Below are 20,088 nucleotides of genomic sequence, written 5' to 3'. Positions count from 1 at the left end.
TTAAACATTTGCAATGATGACATCTGCAATGATGAGGCATCCGTAAGTTCTGTGGCAACCTGTTCCAGTGTTTCACCACCCACATAATGAAGAATTTCTTCTGAAGATGTTACCTAAAACGTCCCTCTTTCAGATTAAAGCCATTACCCCTTGTCCTGTTTCTACACATCCTTGTAAAAAGTCCTTCTCTGTCTTTCTAATTAAGCTCCTTTATATATTGAAAAGTTAGAAAAAGTTTTAACTGGAACCTTCTCTCATCCAGGCTGAACAACCCCAATTCTCTCAACCGTTCTTCACAGTAGAGGTGCTCCAGCCCTCTGATTGTTTTTGTGGCCCTTCTCTGGACCTTCTCCAATAGGTCCATGTCTTTCTTATACTGGAGACCCCAGAACTGGATGCACTCCTACAAGTGGGATCTCATGAGATCAGGACAGAGGAGAATTACCTCCTTCAACCTGCTGGCCACACTTCTATTTATGCAGCCCAGGATACAGTTCAAAAATGAATCATTTCCATTCCCATTAACAGAAATTAGGTATGATTTTGTTACTTTGAACAAGGTCTCAACATCAGGTTTTACTATAAGCAGGGAAAAGGTGAGACTCTTCAGATCACATTAAAATTTAATTACCACGGATGGATTTATGTATCCATTTTGTAAACCTCATAAAAGATTAAAACATTTACCTTTTTCATTTTTCCTCTTCTACTGTATATTCTAATGTTCAAAATGCAATTAAGAGAGATGCAAAAGGCAAACAATTCAAGTACTCCATCTAACTGTTATATCCTAGAGAACAGTGTGAATATACTGCATGCTTATAAGTCATGATGCTATCAGCATATACAGAATAAAGCATTAAAAAAAAAAGAATACAGGTTCTTCCCAAGACCATTTTAATTTTGCTTTCATATTTGCATAAAGCTGAACTGTAGCACTACTAACATTTCATTTCTCTGATTATTTTATTCTCAAACATGAATGGCTATCCCTCCATATTTCTAGTCAGTTCAGTAATGAGATTTGGTGTCATACCCTGTGACAAAAAAACAGCTTAGGGGCTAGTTCAATTTTTGTTTGACTGTGAAGTTGAGTTTTCCTTTTAAAAAGTTTTTACAGTTTAAAAACATTTTTAATTTTATAGGCCACATGTGATAAGAAGTCCTAAAAAGCTGTTTTCATTTTCAAGTAAAGGAATATCACACACTATTTCAGCTCAACAGATTTCACTCTTTAGGGTGAAAACTCATCACAGAAGCCCACTTCCTTAAGAATATCTAAGTATTTCTCAACAAAGTATTGTACAAGTAACATTTACTTGTGTATAAAGATCCTGACCCCACCACTCTTACTGCCAGTGATTAACATTAAACTCTGAGATGACAGAAACAGCTTCCCTTTTAATTCCACAGAAACCTGGGATTCCAGCGACATAATCACAGAATGGCTGAGGTAGGAAGAGACCTCTGGAGGTAATGTGGTCCAAACCCTTCCCAAGCAGGGACACCCAGGACCAGTTCCTAAAAATCCTACTTCCACTATCTCGCTTTAAGCTTCTCCTCAAGGTCCGCTAAAAAAAAAAAAAAAAAAAAAGAAAAACTTTGCTGTCTCAGTGAGATTAGAGATTACTTCATGGTAATCATTATGCTTTTTTTTTTTTTCAGTCCTTTACCTATATTAAGTATCAATACCTCCATGAAATATGGAAATGTACAGAAGTGTTAGGGGAATAAGAAACCAATATAGTATGTCCTTGGCCACAGAACTGGGCTGGGAAGAAAGTGCTGATTTAGAGAGTTAAAATAGCGGTTGCATGACCAGCACTGCTTCAAAACATGATGAAATTTTAAGTAACAACTGCAAACCAAAAGACAGCTTTTATGTATGAAGCACTTTTCAGATGAAAGTTAGAGAAAAGAGATCTCTGAAAAATACTTTTTCAAGAACTACTACAATAATTTTTCATCGTACACTTGCACTTGAAAATCATTAACTGGATTCTAAGGGAAGGCTAGTTGCAAGCTGGTCAAATAGCTGTTTCATTCCCAAACCCAGTGCATGGTAGATACTAAATCAGCTGATTTGACCAACTGCTTCAAACAATTATTGAGTTTGTTTTATGACTTTGAGTTTCATCCAAGAAGCTGGCAGGTTTCTGCTAAAAAGGTCTACTTGGACAGCAACCGCAATAACCTTGAAGGAGTCATCAACAGCTCCTTCCCTTTACTCCTACTCATCTTAAGAGACTAGAGAAACTGTATTAAAATCCTAAACAGAAATAAACAACACATTTTAAAACACATGCACAGGGGAGACTATCCAACCTTTCCCTGCATCATTCATCCACAGTTAATGAGAAATTTTCCTGAAAGGTACATTAACAGAAAGAGTTTTAAGTAGTCACTAGCAGCAATCATACATGAAGACACTATTATCTTCTCGTTAGAGCACAGTTATCCACTCAGTTCAGGGTTCATGTCTGGCAACTGAAACCTCAGCATGACTGTCAGTTTTTCCAGATAGGAATGCAAATCTGAATATTTAGAATCACAGAATATCCCTGTTTGGAAGGGACCCACAAGGATCATCAAGTCCAACTCCTAGGTCCACACAGGACGACCCCAAAATCAAACAATATTTTCGAGAGCAAATGCTTATTGAATGCTGGCAGGCTCAGTGCTATGACCACTGCCCTGGGGAGCCTGTTGCACTGTCCAACCACTCTCTTCACAGAATTGTAGGGGTTGGAAGGGACCTCCAGAGATGACTGGGTCCAACCCCCCCTGCAAAAGCAGGTTCGCTAGAGCAAGTTGCACAGGTAAGAGCAGGTTGCACAGGTAAGAGGTTCTTCTCTTGGTGAAGAACCTTTCCCTAACACCCATCCTGACCCTCCCCTGTCCCAGCTCCATGCCGTTCCCTCAGGTCCTGTCACTGTCCCCAGAGAGCAGAGCTAAGCGCCTGCCCCTCCACTCCCCTCGTGAGGGAGCTGCAGGCCGCCATGAGGCCTCCCCTCAGCCTCCTCTTCTCTGGGCTGAACAAACCAAGGGACTTAGCTGCTCTTCATACGCCTTCCCGTCTAGACCTTTCACCCTCTTTGTTGCCCTCCTTTGAACACACTCTGATAGTTTTATGTCCTTGTTTACCTGATACAAAGGATCAAAAACCTAATCACAATGATGGTTCCACTGAAGAGGTGTAAGAGACAGCTGATAGTACTTTATTTCTAACGTAACTTTATGTTAGAAATACCTTTACAAACAGGTTTCACTGGGCAAAAAGAAATTGTAGATCTGGTAGCATATGCTACCGACACAGAAGTACATCCTTTCAATAACAGGTTTTCAGCCAGATGGAAATTACAACAGAGTTTATAATTTACATTATTACAGTGCCTAGAAACCATATGCAGTGGCCCAGAACACCTCTCTGTGGAGTATCCTATTCAGAATGCAAAAGCCTGGTAGTAAACAGAAGCCTGCAGCACAGTGAATTTTAGGATCAGCACAAGTGAAATAAACAAACACATAAGAAAAGCATCTTATTCTCTGCTGAACCACAATACTGGGACTTTGGGGTTCCACGAAAATCTTTCTGATCCTCAGAGCTAACTCCTTTATATATATATATATATATATATGTATATTTTATACAGTGATAGTTATAAAAAGAAGAGAGAGGTTTATAGGAAGGTAGCTTTATGGATTTATCTTTAAAAACTGTAAAATGAAAAATGCAAAGATTTGCTGAGAATTTCTCCCTGTCACTACATCAACCGTGCTTCACCTGAAGTTTGAAATTTTTCAAATGTATCTGCTTACCTTTGTGACAGCTTTTGAAGAAAAGGTAATTTCATCAATAAAAGTGATGATATCATCTGGATCAAGTCTATCAAAGTACTTTGAACACACATCATATGCATGTAACCACTCATCCATAGTTTCTGGTATTTTTTTAATAAGATGGTTATCACCATTCCAAAAAAGTTTTTGTAACCAGACAGCATAAAGAGAGCTTGGTGACAGCATACTGCCATCTTTTTTAGGAATTTTGGGAGCCAGTTTGGAAATAGATAAGATATTTTGACTTGTAAGTATGGGCTCCAGCGTTCCCAGAGGGTTTTCGTTTTCATCTATTAGCTTTTTGTAATTAAGACCTATTGACAGAAGGAGAAAAAGACAAATGAAATAAAAGTTATTCATTATTTTCAAAGTTATTTAGTTATTTAAATAAATCTACTCAAACTCTTCACATTTCTGTGCAATCCAGTCAGAACTAGAAAAACTCTTGCTCCACTTCCATTTTGAATCATGCACATTGACAGACTGGGGAGGAAGACAGGTTTGCATGCAGGTAACACCAGGATTTTATGCTGACCTCACATATGAGGTCTCTCAGTCCCTGGAACATATTTTGACTTCATATACTGATACACACACACAAAACACACAGATTTTCAAATGTGCAAGGATAGAATCATGTATGTAGAATCATGAGACCATTTTTTAAAAAATAAATCCTATAAAAGCTCATCTTAATAGTATCTTATCAATACTTTACTTTATAATCAAATTGAAAATGGTATTCAAAGTTTCAAAATACTTTCCAGCAGTTCTCTTTCATATGTATTGTCTAATAATGTAAGAGGAATAAATAATGTATTTCTGCAAAGGCAAAAAGTAACATCAATGAAAAAAATACAAAATAAAATTACCCTCTTTACAAAAATCCTTAAAGTTCTTGATATATTATGTAACTTAGACTTTTGAAAGATAAACTAATATTCTCAAATGACTTAGACAGTTAATGTTGAACTTGCAGGCTTAAAAATTATGCTCCAGGATGTCTGTATTTTTTCTTTAAAAATTCACTATACATCACTGCTAGTAATTCTGACTTGCATCACCAGCAGAAATCTGTTTTTAATCTACCACAGCAGGCAAAAAAACTTTAAGTTAAATTTCCAGTAATACAAAGAGAAGGAACTTCTCTCTTCCTATAATGCATGACTAACCCACCAAATTGCTTGCAGGCATCTGATATGCTCATTGAAAAAAAATAATAATAATTGCCTGGGAAGTATAAATTAGATAAACATAACCATGTCAACACTCATAACAGAATAATAAATACACCTAGGAAAAAAAGCATTAACTCTCCTACCTGGTGCAACTGCTTTGAATTTTTTCAGGAGTCGAATGTGAGTTTCAGGTTTCACAGCATGCTTCACAAATTCTGAGCAACCACAATTTTCAAGGAGTGTGAAATAATACAGCAACCGCTGATGATCTCTACCTTCAATACTTGGGTAAACATATTTAACCATGTGTTCATGTAAGGTTTCAGGACTTGTTTTCAAAGTCTCAAAAAGACCAAGACTTTGTGCTCTTTCTTCTATTTCCAGCGTAGATAATCTGCATTTAGAAAGAGTTTTGCTTTAAAGGCATGAACATGCCATTAATGCCTTTTCAGTTCAACACTTCTGGAGGCAGAACGATACTTTTCTCTGTTTGAGTAGTAAGGTTCAACTTTGTAAGAGATTCTGAAAGAGTAAACACTCATTCATAAATGTTTAGATAGCTTCTGTTTACGAAGAATTGAAACTAAGGAGTTCCTTCATTTCCTGATCATATTATTTGTATACTTGGACGTGCAGATTAAGGGTGACACATACTGAAGTGTGATTCAAAGCAGCATTTCAAATCCCTAATTATAGATATATGTAAAAGTAGACACGTCCACTGCATGTGTATAGGAATTTTAAGCTTCTGCTTAAAAAAAAGCAACCAAACAAAATAAAAGCCACCACCAATAAAAATAAATAAATAAATTAATTAATTAAAAAATATATATCCACACAGCACTTGTGGCTGAGAGATGTTAGAAAAATCTTACAGCCCAATTCATTCTCTCATTCTATTACATTTTATTTTCTGTAGTAAATGAGCACCTGTGCATTCTTTTAGAGAACATCACTGAAAATTGGCTCTTGCCCACTAGTTTATCTATTTGACACTATCACTCATACTTAGCATATTTAATTTGACAGTTTTATTATGCTACCTTTCAAATTGTCATCCATGAAAACTTACGAAAATACCAACAAATCTCAGGTTGACCTCAGCCAGTCTCACTGCTGGAAATTTTTTTCTTGACCCTTTTGAAATGAACACATTAGTTCATTCACAGCATGAATTCAGACACTTCCAACAGACTACATAAAAGACAGCTGAATGCAATCACTCCTTTTTTCCCCCTCAACAGGGATAAAAATGGATGTATATCAATAAAGTCTCATCTTGAGTTTATACATTTCTCAACAGAAAATTTTACCTAAAATCTAAGGAAAGAAGTCACCTATGGATGAGCATCAAACTGACTCTTCCCAGCATCCAGCCATAGGCCACCTTAGGTAGGTATGTTTCAATTTGAGATTTGATGTCTTCTAATCACATTTGATTTTTTTCTACCTTTACAATTGATTAAATTAGAATTTTGACATCATTCTTCCCTCAGCATATATGCCACAAGTAAGGTAGTGTTTCTTTTTGATATCCAAGTAAAGTAAGTCTAAGTTTCATTCTTAAAGATGAATTTCATACAGCAAATACTACAGACAACCTTCTCTCAGTTTAAAATTAATCTTCGATTTCTAAGGCAGAAGTTATTTTTGAGTTATTTTTTATGGCTAGAACTTAGCCCACAGGCTAGAAACCTAACCTTGTAAGCTTTAATTTAGGTTTCTAGATTCTAGCTGTTTGCTAAGTGCAATGGTTCTACCATATTAAGGAAAAAATGTCTGCTACTAATGGAAATAAAATGTCATTCACTCTTAATACTCTTAATGTAAGACAAAACTGACACTTGAAACTGATTTATATCAAGAAAGAGATTTGAAAGCTCTGAATACACTTTTCTTCCATACCATCCAGCCTATAGTTTGAACTTTGAGATATTAAATTTTAAATTGACAGAGTTTTGCTGTGTGCTTTTTGTTTCTCTTTTGTTTTGTTGAGGGAGTGGGATGGATGCAGGAGAGAGCAAGAAAGGTTCATTATGCTGTTCAGAAAGATTGTGGAATAGAATCCATGGAAGATGAACATAAAATTTCTTGTTGCTGAAATTATAAAAAGCATTTTATACACTTTGGCAATCAAATTTGACCAGATCCTCCAAAAGAAAAAATTAAGTTTTCAATTAATTAAAAAACAGTAATTATATGCAATTTTAATCAAGTTCAAATTCACAGCACAACAGAAAAACATGTTTATTTGTTACCAACTAATCAAGGAAATAGTTAATACAAACCATGTAAGTGCTTCTTTTGAGCTTCTCTGTACATAAAGTGGCTTATAGAAATAATCTCTTTAACCAAATATGCAGTAAGTCTTAGAATAAACTTCTTTTCATTTCAGAATGAATGCATAACGAGGCATGCATTATTAATGCCATAATCCCAAGAGTAAAATATACTGTAATGGCCATATGCTGTCAATCAACTTTAAAATGAGATTATGATACAACAAAAACATACTCAGCAGCATATTATGTTATTATATATCAATTTTCAAGACTTTTTTGAATTTCATTACGGAAAAGGTCGTTACTTCGTACTTCGGTGATTTCAGAATTCTATGAATACTAACTCACAGAGGACAGAACAAAAAGTGACAGAAAACTGGTGCAAAACACCTTCGGTAGAATTTTAGTCCCAGAGAAGTGATCTGGTTCTTTCATATTCACCCCAGTATTGCCAGGTTTACACTCCAATTGTCTATTTTGTTTAAAGAACTAATTCATTCAGTAGCATCAAAAATTTCAAAGATACAACCTTTCTGTTTTCTGAAGGAAGCAAAGGGAATCCCAGAATGTTATTTCACCTTCTCAGACCATGTACCAAAATCTATCAGGCTTTGTTTTTTATGCCTCATGTTCTATAAAACATTTTAATGCTTTTTAATTAATAGTTAATGTTAAGAGAGGTAGAAGTACTGCTGCAAGCTACAGCTGCTTTCGCAATTTAAAATTTGAAACCAAGTAATTTCATCATGTCTGTCAGAACAGTAGATAAGAGCTGCTATATTACACATGGGGCTCTACATCACTGTCACCTGAATGCACTATTCAGGCTAGTAGCTTAGGCTTTCATTGAAAGGGTTTATTTCTCTCTCAATTTGCTAAAAGTACTTGTCTGACTGACAAGATGTTAAAGTCTGAAAAGAAAAAAGAAAAAAAAGGCTCTTGAACCAACTCTGGAATGCAAAAGAAAAGAATCCCCCTTGCCATCAATGCCAAGTCTGATCTGCCACAATCCTGTAGTCTAGAAAAGTTCCAAAGAACTCTTGTAGAAAAGTGCTTCCATAAAAAAAAACAACACATACACACAGATGATTAAGACAACTAAGAAGCTCTAATATAGTTATTTCCTTTGCTACTATTTAGAAGAGAGGTCAATAAATACCAAAGTGTATTTTAAAATAAACAAACATTATCACAATTCACAAGCTATTCCAAAGGACTGTAAAAGTAAATAAAAGATATTTTGCTATCAAGGACTCGATAGCTGTGGAAAGGACATTCAAAGCTTTGGAAACCTAAACACTGAAACAAAGTCCCAGGATATTTACAAGAACAGTAAGATGCACATGGATTTTTATGCTTGCTTGTAGCACATTTTCATGGCTGGTTACAAAAACACCACATGCAAGAAATATGAAAACACAAACCTAAATCTGCCCCCAGTATAATGCCATTCTCTCTCAGATTAGGACATATTTCCATGTAATAGGATCCAATGTGAATTTGCAAAACTTACCCACTGTCAGTGAATAAAAATTCCAGATGGGTCATATAAACTTCCCAAAGGGGGACGTTGTATCGCTGAGCCAAAGAAACAGAAATCTTGTATACATTTTCTTCAAGTGTTCTTGTAGAAAAGAGCCATGAAATAGAAAAAGGAAAAGTTACACTAAGTCCCTAGAGACAGGACAGTAAGTATTACAACTAGAAGAGCAATGATTTCTTGTTAATCTTATTCTTTTAGACCAAGAAACTAGATTTAACTCACTAGTTTTATATCACAGTTAAATAAAAATATACGAAGTGTGCCTTCTTGCATTTTCTATATTCAGTGGTCCATTTGGGGAAAATTTTGAAATAAAATCAAAATACAGAGATATTTCAAAGACAAATACCTGTTCCACATACACCTTGGTTCTCAGTAACAGTTGGGTTTCTGCTTAACCTTTTTGCTACAGAAAAAAAATTATTTTTCCTTTAAGTTACAAAATGATAACCAATGTGAACCAATGCATCACAGCACTTACTTGATGCAGCACTTCTGAAGTCTTTGGTAAGTAGATTGGTACATAGATACTCAAAGCTCTTCCTAGAAATTCACAACCAGAAACATTCCTAGTCTTTGCAGGCTGAAAAAAGTGTGAAGGTGTCCAGCTACACTTTGTAAGTGTACTACAAATAGTAAAAACTGTTTGTGTTACTGCCCTTTAACAGAACAATCTGTTAAGTGATGAAAGCCTGAAGTTAACCTCATATTATTTTCTATTAACCCACTGAAGCTAGTACAGCTCAAAGACTGGTGCAAAAGAAAGCAAAGAAAGGAGCAGCTCTTCCGAATGGTTCTTAGCCGTGTCTCGTCTGTGTGCTAGCATGCATTGCTGAAGTACCTGAAAATATGCCTGTGCAGTGCTGCTCAGCTGGAATTTTGATGATCATCTCCAAACTCCCAGAAAAAGGCATTTGGAAAATCAGGGCTGGTTTTTTTTCCCCCCAGTGTTATTCTGTTAAACTTCTTTTGTATCATACAAATGCACGTGTGCACTCACAATCGTTGTACACATCAGTCAGCTACAAAGCACTACAACCAGGACTGAGTTCAATTATAATGAAAAGAAATGAGATTGACATTTCCAGTCATCCATCCTCAGAAGACTTAAAACAAAACAAAAAACAAACAAAGGAGAAGCAAAATGAAGATTTAAGCTAAGAGTCTTTAAGTCTCATGTTTGAAAGAGGAAAACAAAATGGAAGGCTACAGCTGTTTGAGTTCTGCAAAGCATCGGGAAGAAAGAGATATGTCTGCACCAGAAAAAAGACCAGAGCAGTATATCAAAAGCATACACAGTGTTTCAGAAACTAATGCCACTATTAAGAGCTACAGTACATTGGAAGAGGTTTTATACAGGATATTCTGGTTTAGTCTTCTGGAAAGGGACCTATTTCATATGCATCAAAATCATTCTGAGAACCCAATAATCACCAACTAAATTATGGAAATTCCAATTGCACCATAATTGCACAAATTTTCTAATCCAGATCACTCAGGCACAAAAAAAAAAAATCTAACAAAAGTATTTCAGCTCAGTTACATAAAACAAGGAAAAAACAGATATTCATTAAAATCAGCTTCCAATTAAAATATTTAAGCAGAAGCAGTGATAAGCTGAAAACCTCAGAGCAGTTGAGTTGGGGGGGAGGAACTTGTCACAGGTGAAAAGTAATTTGGAAAGTTTACACACTATGGTTGGCCTAAAGCTGTGTGGAACTTCAGCTGATTACTCAGGAATTCCAATTCAGTCTTGCTCTAGTTTCCTTTATTACTGCCCAGATACATTCTTGCTTTATTTTGCCCAAACTGAAAACTGCTTAAGAACTAGCCTTGATTAAGTCTGTGAGGCACCTCAATCTTTAAATGTTTGATAAATAATGTGTAATGAGCTCTAATGAGAATACACCAAAATATGGAAGATAATATTGACATAAATTGTTAAGTAGTTTTAGCAAACAAATTCTTCATTCTAGTACAAAGCTTTTTTTTGTAAATAAGATACCATCTCTTCCAGGTTTTGTTCCTGCAAACGGCACTTCATAAAAGATTCAAAACATGAGCCATTTAATGATAATTCAAACGCAAGCAAGAAAAAAATATGCTACATAATTATATTAAATTTGCACATTGTTTTCATCAAAAAATGCAGATTAGGAGTCAACTGAGAAGATTAAAACAAGGAAGCTGTGAGCTGAACAAGCAATTAATTGGATCTTTGCAACTGTCTAATACAGCACTACCACTCAACTACATGCTATGAAGTCTCATTTTTACTAACCCTTTGACAGTCTAGTGACAATTCAACTGGGATTGCCTTCAAAACATAGAGAGTTCAATATATTTGTTCACAACGTAGAGCGGTTGCATGAAAATGTTAATAAAATGTATTTTTAAAATGAAGAGACATTACTATCCTACTTACCTTTTTTTTTTCTCCTATTCTGGATAACTTAAAGGTGAGAGAAAACATTCTAAATATCACAATATGCACAGTGGAGGCTTCAGTCATTCCAAGTGATTACAAAAAATATATTGTAATATAGAGTAGTTTTAACTTAATTATTAACAAATAAGATAGTTTTATTTACAGTTTAAAATCAGTAACAAGAAGCTGGGGTTTGAGATTTGTTAATTTGTTTTGCTATAGTTCATTATAAACTGACTCTTGTGCATACCCTAATAGATTTCAAGGGCAGGCATACAGAAGATGAAAGGAAGAGAACAGACCTCCACCTGTGCCCCGATTTCATACATCCCTGATTTTACTTTATGTTTATTAACTGCTAATCTTGAATTTAGAGTTCTATCTTCCATTAAAAGTTATCAACCCAAATGTTTGAGTAATGTTTCATCGAAGTGGAATAGTTGAATTGCAAAGGCCCCAGTTGTAGCAGTGTTACAGTGTAAATATCTGAAGGAACTTGCAACTTATCATTGCTTCTAAAGGTCAGCACTACTTTCAATTTGCTTTCCTGCCTTGAAGCTTAAACTAATTCCATTTAAAAATAATGAAAACTTAATAGATCTTACTTACTCTGCCAGTCCTAGTATTGTTTCTCTCTTGTACTGTCCATCTGCTGTAAACCTCTGCACATCTACTCCTTTGCCAAGTCCTTGCAGAATCTGAGCTTGAGTGAAATCCAGCAGTCGTTCATTGTAGTAATGCAACTGATTTATCAAAGTTGCAATTTCTTCAGGCCACTCTTTATAGCCATACTGAGTAACATGCTGCGTGACCATCTTAATGAGCTCTTTTGGATCAGCCTGTAAAAATAATTGGAAAACAAATTTGAAAACATCCTACACGTTCCTTTAAAAAATTACCATTTTATAATTGATTCCAGTGTTCAAAATTGAAATATTTTTCCATTTTTCAGAAATCTTAAGTATGCAAATATTGCAATATGTAGAGAGTATTCACTATGACTTTAAAACCTGTCCTTTTGGAACGTTTTAGAGTTATGCCATATGCTACAAGAACTCACACAAACTTACCTAAACATACTAAGATTAAAAGTATGTCATTGTGACTGAATTTGTTTTTAAAACACTCATTTTTATTACTATTAAGCTAGGCAACTGATTTATAAAACTTATAAAGTTTATTTTTATTTGTAAAATTTATAAAGAAAACTTCGAAAATCTCTTGGTCACAAAACTACAAATAAGTTTATTCATAAATAAAGACTACCTCAAAAGAAAAAATCGAAGTGATACTCTAAAATAGGATTATTTTTTTGGTTTGGTTTGGTTGAAATTGCTGATTTTCTGATATACTTTTATTTTGCAGAATTGACAAAAGGCAGCATTTTAAATATCAAGCACTGGTACTTTCAAAGACCAAGAAGTGTTGCAAGATCTGCAAATTACACACAAGACATATTGCCTATACACGTTCGTTTTGTACATTAAACACTGAAATCTTCAAGTAATTAAATATTGATCATCTACTGGTTAGGATAACCTTTGTTTACAGAATAACTTTCATCACAAGGAAAACTTACTTTTCTGCATCAAGTGCATACTTAATCCATCACTTAACTTCTGTAGTCAAAAGCCCACACAGCGAATTAGAACATGAACCAAATACAGTAAAAATGTTTGAAATGGAAAAGGAATACATGCGAGTTTCCAATTACCTCAAAATCTGGGCAGTGGCTATGTCTAAGCCCCTTCACTAGAACAAAGCTGTGTCTGATACATCACTCAGCATGATCAAAGCCTTCTCTCTTCCACGAGGCCGCGATGCCCACAAGGCAGCACCACGACTTCTGTGTCAAACCCACTGAGGATGGAGTGCTGCCTACAGTGTCCCAGCACCTAATACTGAACTGCACTGCTTTACAGTGAACAGCCACCAAGAAATACCTTGGGATGCCAACTGTAGCTACAAAATTTTCTAAAATAACTGATTTAACTGCTGTGATCTTAAATATTTTGAATATACTGGACAAATATACTTTGTTTTTATTATTACAGAATGGCTCTGTTAAATTAGAAGCTAAAACTTACAAACATTAACTACAGTGTACAGCAAATTTAAAATGTATAAAACATCTGAACCTTGAGACATGCTTGCACTTCTCTGTGGCTTGATGGTCATTCTAAATTGATTTATTTTTTCCCCCCTTTTCAAGTCTTAGCTGACATGCTGCTCACAAAGTCATATTAAATGCCACAGGGCGTCCTTTTTCCTCTCCACATGATATTTTTGTGAAGCCCTCTAAACATTGCAAACTCATTGATTTTATAAACAACATCAGTAGTTCTTTCAAGGTTGTTTAAGAGATTGGTAACAGAATAATAAAACCTCAGAAAAGAGATAGGCAGGCAGAGCAGTGCCTCTACAATGCAATTACACTGGCTGGAAACCAATACACTGCTGCTTATTATATACCCTGGTATCTAATTTTAGGTGATACACTAGAAAACAGAGCACTGGAGACAGGGAAAATCAGAGCAAGATGAGGAAAACTGTTTAACATAATTGCCTCAATCCTCTGTACAATCCACTAAGAAAGGCAGGTGCCTCTGACAACCTCTGTGGGTAAGTTTGGTCTCTTTATCTAGGTTCCCCCTCTCTCCATGAAGAAAAACAGAGTCCAATGTCATCAGTCTTCTTCCTTTGCACAGCACACGGGATTATTCATGAAGTACACAAAGACAATCTTGAAAATATTTTCAAACACATCTGTCAGAACAATTCCTTGAGAAATTGCTTCTGAAGATGAGAAGACAACACTTTTTATTAAGTTTCCTGCACAGCACCAAGTTTTTCACAGTGAGGCTGAATATAACTTGAATATTTACAACAGTAACTTATAAATAATATTAAGGCAGATTCAAAAGAGTTTACTTTTGTTCCACCTTTATCTTCAACACACTGGCCAAACACAGACTATAAAATTGAAATTCCTTTTTTAAAAGCAAATTCTGCCACCTGACTTCCAAACATATTATTCTGACCAAGTTGCAGCCTCTCATCTGACATCTGTCATTGATGCCAACCTTCATTCTTCATGTGTCACATCTCCCTAAAGGCATCTTTGTGCTATCCTCCACATCGCCTGTTTATGCTTCAAAGGAGCACCTTAAGGCTATCTAATCAGCTTATCATTCTCCTGCTAGTACTTTTGCCAAATAATACCTACAAATAAGCCTGCAGTTCTGCCAAGACTGCCGTATATCAAACTAGTAAATACTTTTTCATGGTTTTTCTTATCTGAACCTCTTCTACCTTGTTTCAATATCAAGTTGTAATAAAAGTAAAATAAAAAACCCGGATCAAGGAGCACTTTGTGGCATACTACTACCACAACACAAAACAACACTGACAGACTATTACCAGGACTGAACTTCATAATGACATAATTAAAGATCAATATGATTGTTCCCTGTACGAATACCCATGTATGTGTATCTTTACATGTGTAATAGAAAAAGTTCATCACACTCCTCTAGCTAAGCAAAGTATGAAATCTAACAGCTGGTAAGTTAGGAGATACACGTTAAAGCAAAAGAAAACAATTGTTTTCATTGTTTTCTTTATTAATTAAGATCCTTTGCTAAGGATTGTGTTGAACTCTCTCTACCACCAGAAATCTTTCAATCAAGTGTTGCCCCCTTCCATCCCTTACAAGACTTAGACCCTGAACTATCCAAGTATGTGAAATCAAAAATTAGAGAAATCGCACAGCCTGCTTCATGCAATAGCCTATACTGATATCAGTGTGAGGTTTTCTTTTTTTTTAATCCATGAGAACTTTTTTCCTGAGTTGCAGTTGTTTGCAAAACTCACACACAGTTTAAGAGAACCATGCAGACTTTCTTCTCTCCGATTTGTCATCTTTGTCACAGTTTTAAAATGCTTTCTTAAATAACGACGTTGCTTGTGCAGCAATTATTAGGCATCCAAGACAAGCTCACAGAGAAAACACAGCTGAAGTGTTCAGTTTCGACCTGTTCAGAACTTGCATTTCATAATATTAAATAATCGTTAACATCTCCACATTTTAATAATATAACTTCATGAAAAGGCAAGCACAAATACTTCTGCATCCATTAGATACCTAGTTCAAATAGACATAATGCAGTATTGGGCTTACGTGGTAAGGCTTTGGTAGCAGTGAGCTGCAGGGGTAGCTTCTGTGAGCAGAGCCCAGCAGCTGCCCCGTGTTAGAGAATCACAGGATCATAGCATGGCTTGGGTGGCAAAGGAACCTTAAAGATATCTAACTCCAATCCCCCTGCCACCCACTAGAGACCAGGTTGCCCAAAGCCTTGTCCAACCTGGTCTTGAACACTGCCACGGATGGGGCATCCACAGCTTCTCCGGGCAGTCTATTCCAGTGCCTCACCACCCTCTTGACTGAAGAATTCCCTCTTAACCTCTAATCTAAATCTCCCCTTTTTAGTTTAAAATCATTCCCCCTTGTCCTATCACTACACTCCCTGAGAAAGAGTCCCTCCCCAGCTTTCCTGTAACATACACTCCTTGAATGTGACCATCCAGCCAATTCCTTAGCCACCAAGTGGTCCATCCATCAAATCCATGTCTCTCCAATTTAGAGACAAGGATATCATGGGGGACAGGGTCAAGTGCCTTGCACAAGTCCAGGTAGATGATGTCAGTTGCTCTTCCTCTCTCCACCAACGCTGTAACCCTGTTGTAGAAGGCCACCAGACTTGTCAGGCATGATCTGCCCTTAGTGAAGCCATGTTGGCTGTCACCGATCACCTTTTTCTTTCACATCCCTTTAAAATGCTTCATTCAGCCATACACATTAAGAAAAAAAAAGGGGAATATGAGTCAGTCTTTCTGCTGTTCTTCTCCTAAGTGGCAACAGTTTTACAGCTACGGAAAAAATAATGATAATGATAATAAAAAAGATAGCTTTAGTGTAAGTACGTCATTGATGACATTAGATCATGATAAGCTATGTAGCCTGTTTATTTATTTTAAGACCAATAATCTTTCAAAATGTTCTAAAAAGGAGTATTTTTTGTTTGTTTTTAATGTAAATGATCTTCAGATTGCAATACAGAAATGACTAGGAACATTGATGAGAAAAGCTGCCAAGATCATCTAGGCTAATCTGCTCATAATCACCATGAATACATAACTGATTTTGCGGACCTTTCTGGAGTAATATAATGATTAAAAGGTAACGATCAAAAGCTGCAAACATACTGAGCCATAGGAATCTGAATGGAAAGACAGAGAATGTCTTAGTTGTGGCAGATCCTTGTAATACCAGATTTGTTTTAAAACATTTTAAGTGATCTGAAGAAAAAGAACATGCTACAGAGGAAGCTACATACACCACCCAAAACCCTAATGGTTAACACAACTAGGAGATGGCGGCACATGAGAAAAACAAGAGATACCAGAGTGCAGGGTGTAAAACGCCTGCTACAGACACTGATGCACACTGATCATCATCCTGCCTCTAGTTGCTGCCAATGTGCAATGCTTCTAAGCAAACCACACCTCTGGAAAGCACTGATACATTTCAGGGAGGAGAGGAGAGTTCTTCCTTAATCCTTGCTTGCGGCAAAAGCCACAATCCCTGTAGCAAGAGATTCAATGTGCTACAAATCTGATCCAAGCAAATATAAAAGAAAAAAAGAGTCACAAGCAAAAGATATAATTTTTTTTCAAGTACTGAAGCTGGGAAAGAAAAAAAAAAGGTTTATAGGGAAGAAATAGTTTATACATGTGTGTTTACTCAAGAAGTAAAATCCATCCCTCCATAGGATGCCCTTTTATTAATTACATCAGTAACACTTGTCTTTAACGAAGCCTGCCGTGCTGTGAATCAAAAATATATTACCACGATGACACAGCATCATATTAATTTGGGGTGGCCCGTCTTTCAGATCACGGCTGTCTCACATTTTATATGCTCAAAGCAAAAGCTAAAGTTCATGACTGGGAGCCCAGAACACCTCAGAACTAAAAGCTGTACTATCAGGATTCAGACGCAAGGATGCGTCATGTTTCTTTGTCCTCTAGCTACATATACCGTTGGGTAACACAACAGAACACTCATGCATCAGGATCAGGAGGCAGCAAATCTCATCGTCCACCAGTGAAACCACATCAAGTCAACATACAAGGATACCTACTAGAATACCTTTTATAAGCTACGTCAGAATAACGTGTTTACTGTACAAACTAACATAAAACGAAGTAGAGATGAAATGAGCCATTAATCCTCAATTATCAAAGCCATAGGTGTGTCTACTTATACATACAGACAATATTAAATTTCAATTTCAGGTTTTTAGAATCTTAAATGATCCATCAGACACTTCTGTAGCATACTTGAATGTCTCAGCTGTATTTACTTACAATGATTTTGAAACCTGTTTGTGCTCTTAAAAAAAAAAAAATGCTTGTCAGCACAGTACTTCACATGTACTCAAAAACGTGGATCTGGTTATTATACATATGGGAGTGGAGCTGTGGACTCAAATTCCCTAACTTCCCTTCTTGCATTTGCCACAGATTTTATCCAAATTTCTTTATTCCCCCCATATACTGAAATAGAACATTTTAAAATTTTACTGAAGATCAATGTCTGTATAAAACAAATGCTCCCAGGTCACAGTTTAAAAGCCAGTGCTTTTTGAAGCTCTCATTTTAAAATGGCCAAGTTTAAACAACTCCCAAACATCTTGCCTACAACTCATATAACATCATACAAAATGTAGATCACACACTTGAAGTACACAGGTGACTGAGGACTCCACAGTCCTGATGTGCTTAAGTCCTGATGGGTTTAAGACTAACACTAATTTGAATGACTTATTTCAATTTCCAGAGATATTTTTTTTAAATGTACATTTGCAGTGAAATTGCTGTAAACTAATTCATGAAGAAAAAAAACGGCGAAAACCAAAGGAGCTGGTGAATTGTGAGAGCAACACAAAAGCACAGGTAAACAGTTTGCAGGAAAGCAATTGCACTTTCACAGGAATTGGAAGAAATTTTTATTTCCAAAGTCCTGCTTCTCTCCATTACCAGGCAATGTGGACATCCAGTAACAATTCAAATTGCAAACATATGGTAGGGAATGAAATTTCACACAAACACTCTTTGTCATTTTATAACTAGAAATAAGTTGTGAAAACAAAATCTAGAAAAGATTTGGAAATTATAGTATTTCAAAACTAGACTAAAAAAAGAGCAAATTATTATTTTTTTTTTAGTTTTTGTTTAATAGAAGGAATGTGTTGTGTTTTCAATAAGCAATGCTGAAGTGTCATGTTTGAAAGCTGAAACACTTGGAATAGGAAGGCAGGCAGTATAATCCACTGTTGCTTCAAGATCACTATGTGGGGATCTTATAAGCAGAAAAGGTTGCCCAAGATGCTGGTACAAGTAAAGATGACAGGGGATTGGAATCCCAGGAATCTTTTCTGCAGGCAAATCCCCCAGAAGAGGCTGAATAAAAAGAACTGAGTACTGAGTTAAGCTGTTAGCTTTGAATTATGCATCAGATCTTGCTTGCACACAACCTTGGAAATATATTACCTGTTGATTTTAATTCTGTTTCAGAAATGACACTAAAGCTGGTATTAGAGTTGGGCTAAGGAATGCACAACACCTATTAAAAGGAATCAGGTTCTACAAGATTTTTTTTTCAACTCTCTTTGCAGAGGTAGCAAAATCACAGACTAGAATTATCGGAATACAAAAAGAATAAAATGCTGGTACAAATTTTATTTCATGCATACATCATATTTTAAGGTAAAACAGCTATCCATGGCAAAATGAAGTCATGAAGACAAAAAGTATAACCACTGTATTTGTAGACAACAATATAAATAACTGCATGCCATTGTAATTATTGCCCTGAACTTTTACTGAATATATTTTATGACAAATTCCTAGCAGATAAAACTTGGCTACAAAAGTAACATATGATCCTTTAAGAGCCAGCAGCAGACAAAATAATGACAAAAAAAGTTATTTTAAAGTGCAAGCAAAACCTCTAAATTAAATCAACATAGTTTCTAATACAGAAGCCAGTACTGCTGCAGGAAAAAAATGCAAGTGGCTGCTGTTGCTAATAACATATAAAAATAATTTTAAAAGTTAAGGCAGTTGCTTCCACAGTTATGTTAAATGACTTGTGTCTGAAGAGTCGAACAAATTGCTCTAGTGCTGTTTTAAATGCTTTTTTGCTTTGTTTCAATCAGCTCTTCCAGCAAGAGTGAAGAATAATCTGTCCCAAGAGAAAATGTTTTGATAGTTTCTCTTCTCTTGTGTTCTCTTGCAGACTCTCTCATATTGGGTAGGATACTGACAAGCCGGACTTACGTAGAAAAACTCATCTTGTCATTTCAACTGAAAGCTGCTTTAGGGGAACTAACACATGATAAATGCAAGATTAAAATGTCAAATAAAAGAACATCTCTGAAAATAGAAAATTACTACACAGTTTTGGGTCAACTACTGAATTCATAGCACATAGTTCTTTTCCCATTTGCAGTCAGCGTTATTCTCACTAAATAATGTCTCAATTTTGGTAATTATCCTAACCTTCTGACCATCCCCCTTTTCTCTAAAAAAAAATGTATTTATTTTAATAATAAATGACGTTATGGATGTTCCTTTAGAATATGTCTTTACTCTTGATCTACATGGCCGCAGCTTTAGTCATACACAGACTTTGAAATAAGCATACATTCCTAGGATAAAATCTGTGTATAACATGATATCGTTTTAGTTTCC

At 35.8% G+C, this 20,088-nt stretch overlaps 1 protein-coding gene across 2 annotated transcripts in view; it reads right to left on the bottom strand.

Moving 5' to 3' along the window:
• NBAS (NBAS subunit of NRZ tethering complex) overlaps window positions 1–20,088 on the bottom strand; it is a 187,950-nt gene that overhangs the window by 69,840 nt on the left and 98,022 nt on the right. For both annotated transcript variants that reach the window (XM_040551536.1, XM_040551538.1), the window contains exons 41-44: window positions 11,881–12,110; window positions 8,814–8,924; window positions 5,162–5,412; window positions 3,820–4,154 (exon numbers count right to left, since the gene is read on the bottom strand). In XM_040551536.1, coding sequence (XP_040407470.1) covers window positions 3,820–4,154; window positions 5,162–5,412; window positions 8,814–8,924; window positions 11,881–12,110 — 927 coding nt within the window. The remainder of the gene's footprint in view (window positions 1–3,819; window positions 4,155–5,161; window positions 5,413–8,813; window positions 8,925–11,880; window positions 12,111–20,088) is intronic.

This window comes from Cygnus olor, chromosome 3 (assembly GCF_009769625.2).
Source record: "Cygnus olor isolate bCygOlo1 chromosome 3, bCygOlo1.pri.v2, whole genome shotgun sequence".
NCBI classification, from domain to species: Eukaryota; Metazoa; Chordata; class Aves; order Anseriformes; family Anatidae; genus Cygnus; species Cygnus olor.
The sequence above is the reverse complement of the archived record's forward strand: the minus strand, read 5'-3'. Positions and strand labels throughout refer to the sequence as shown.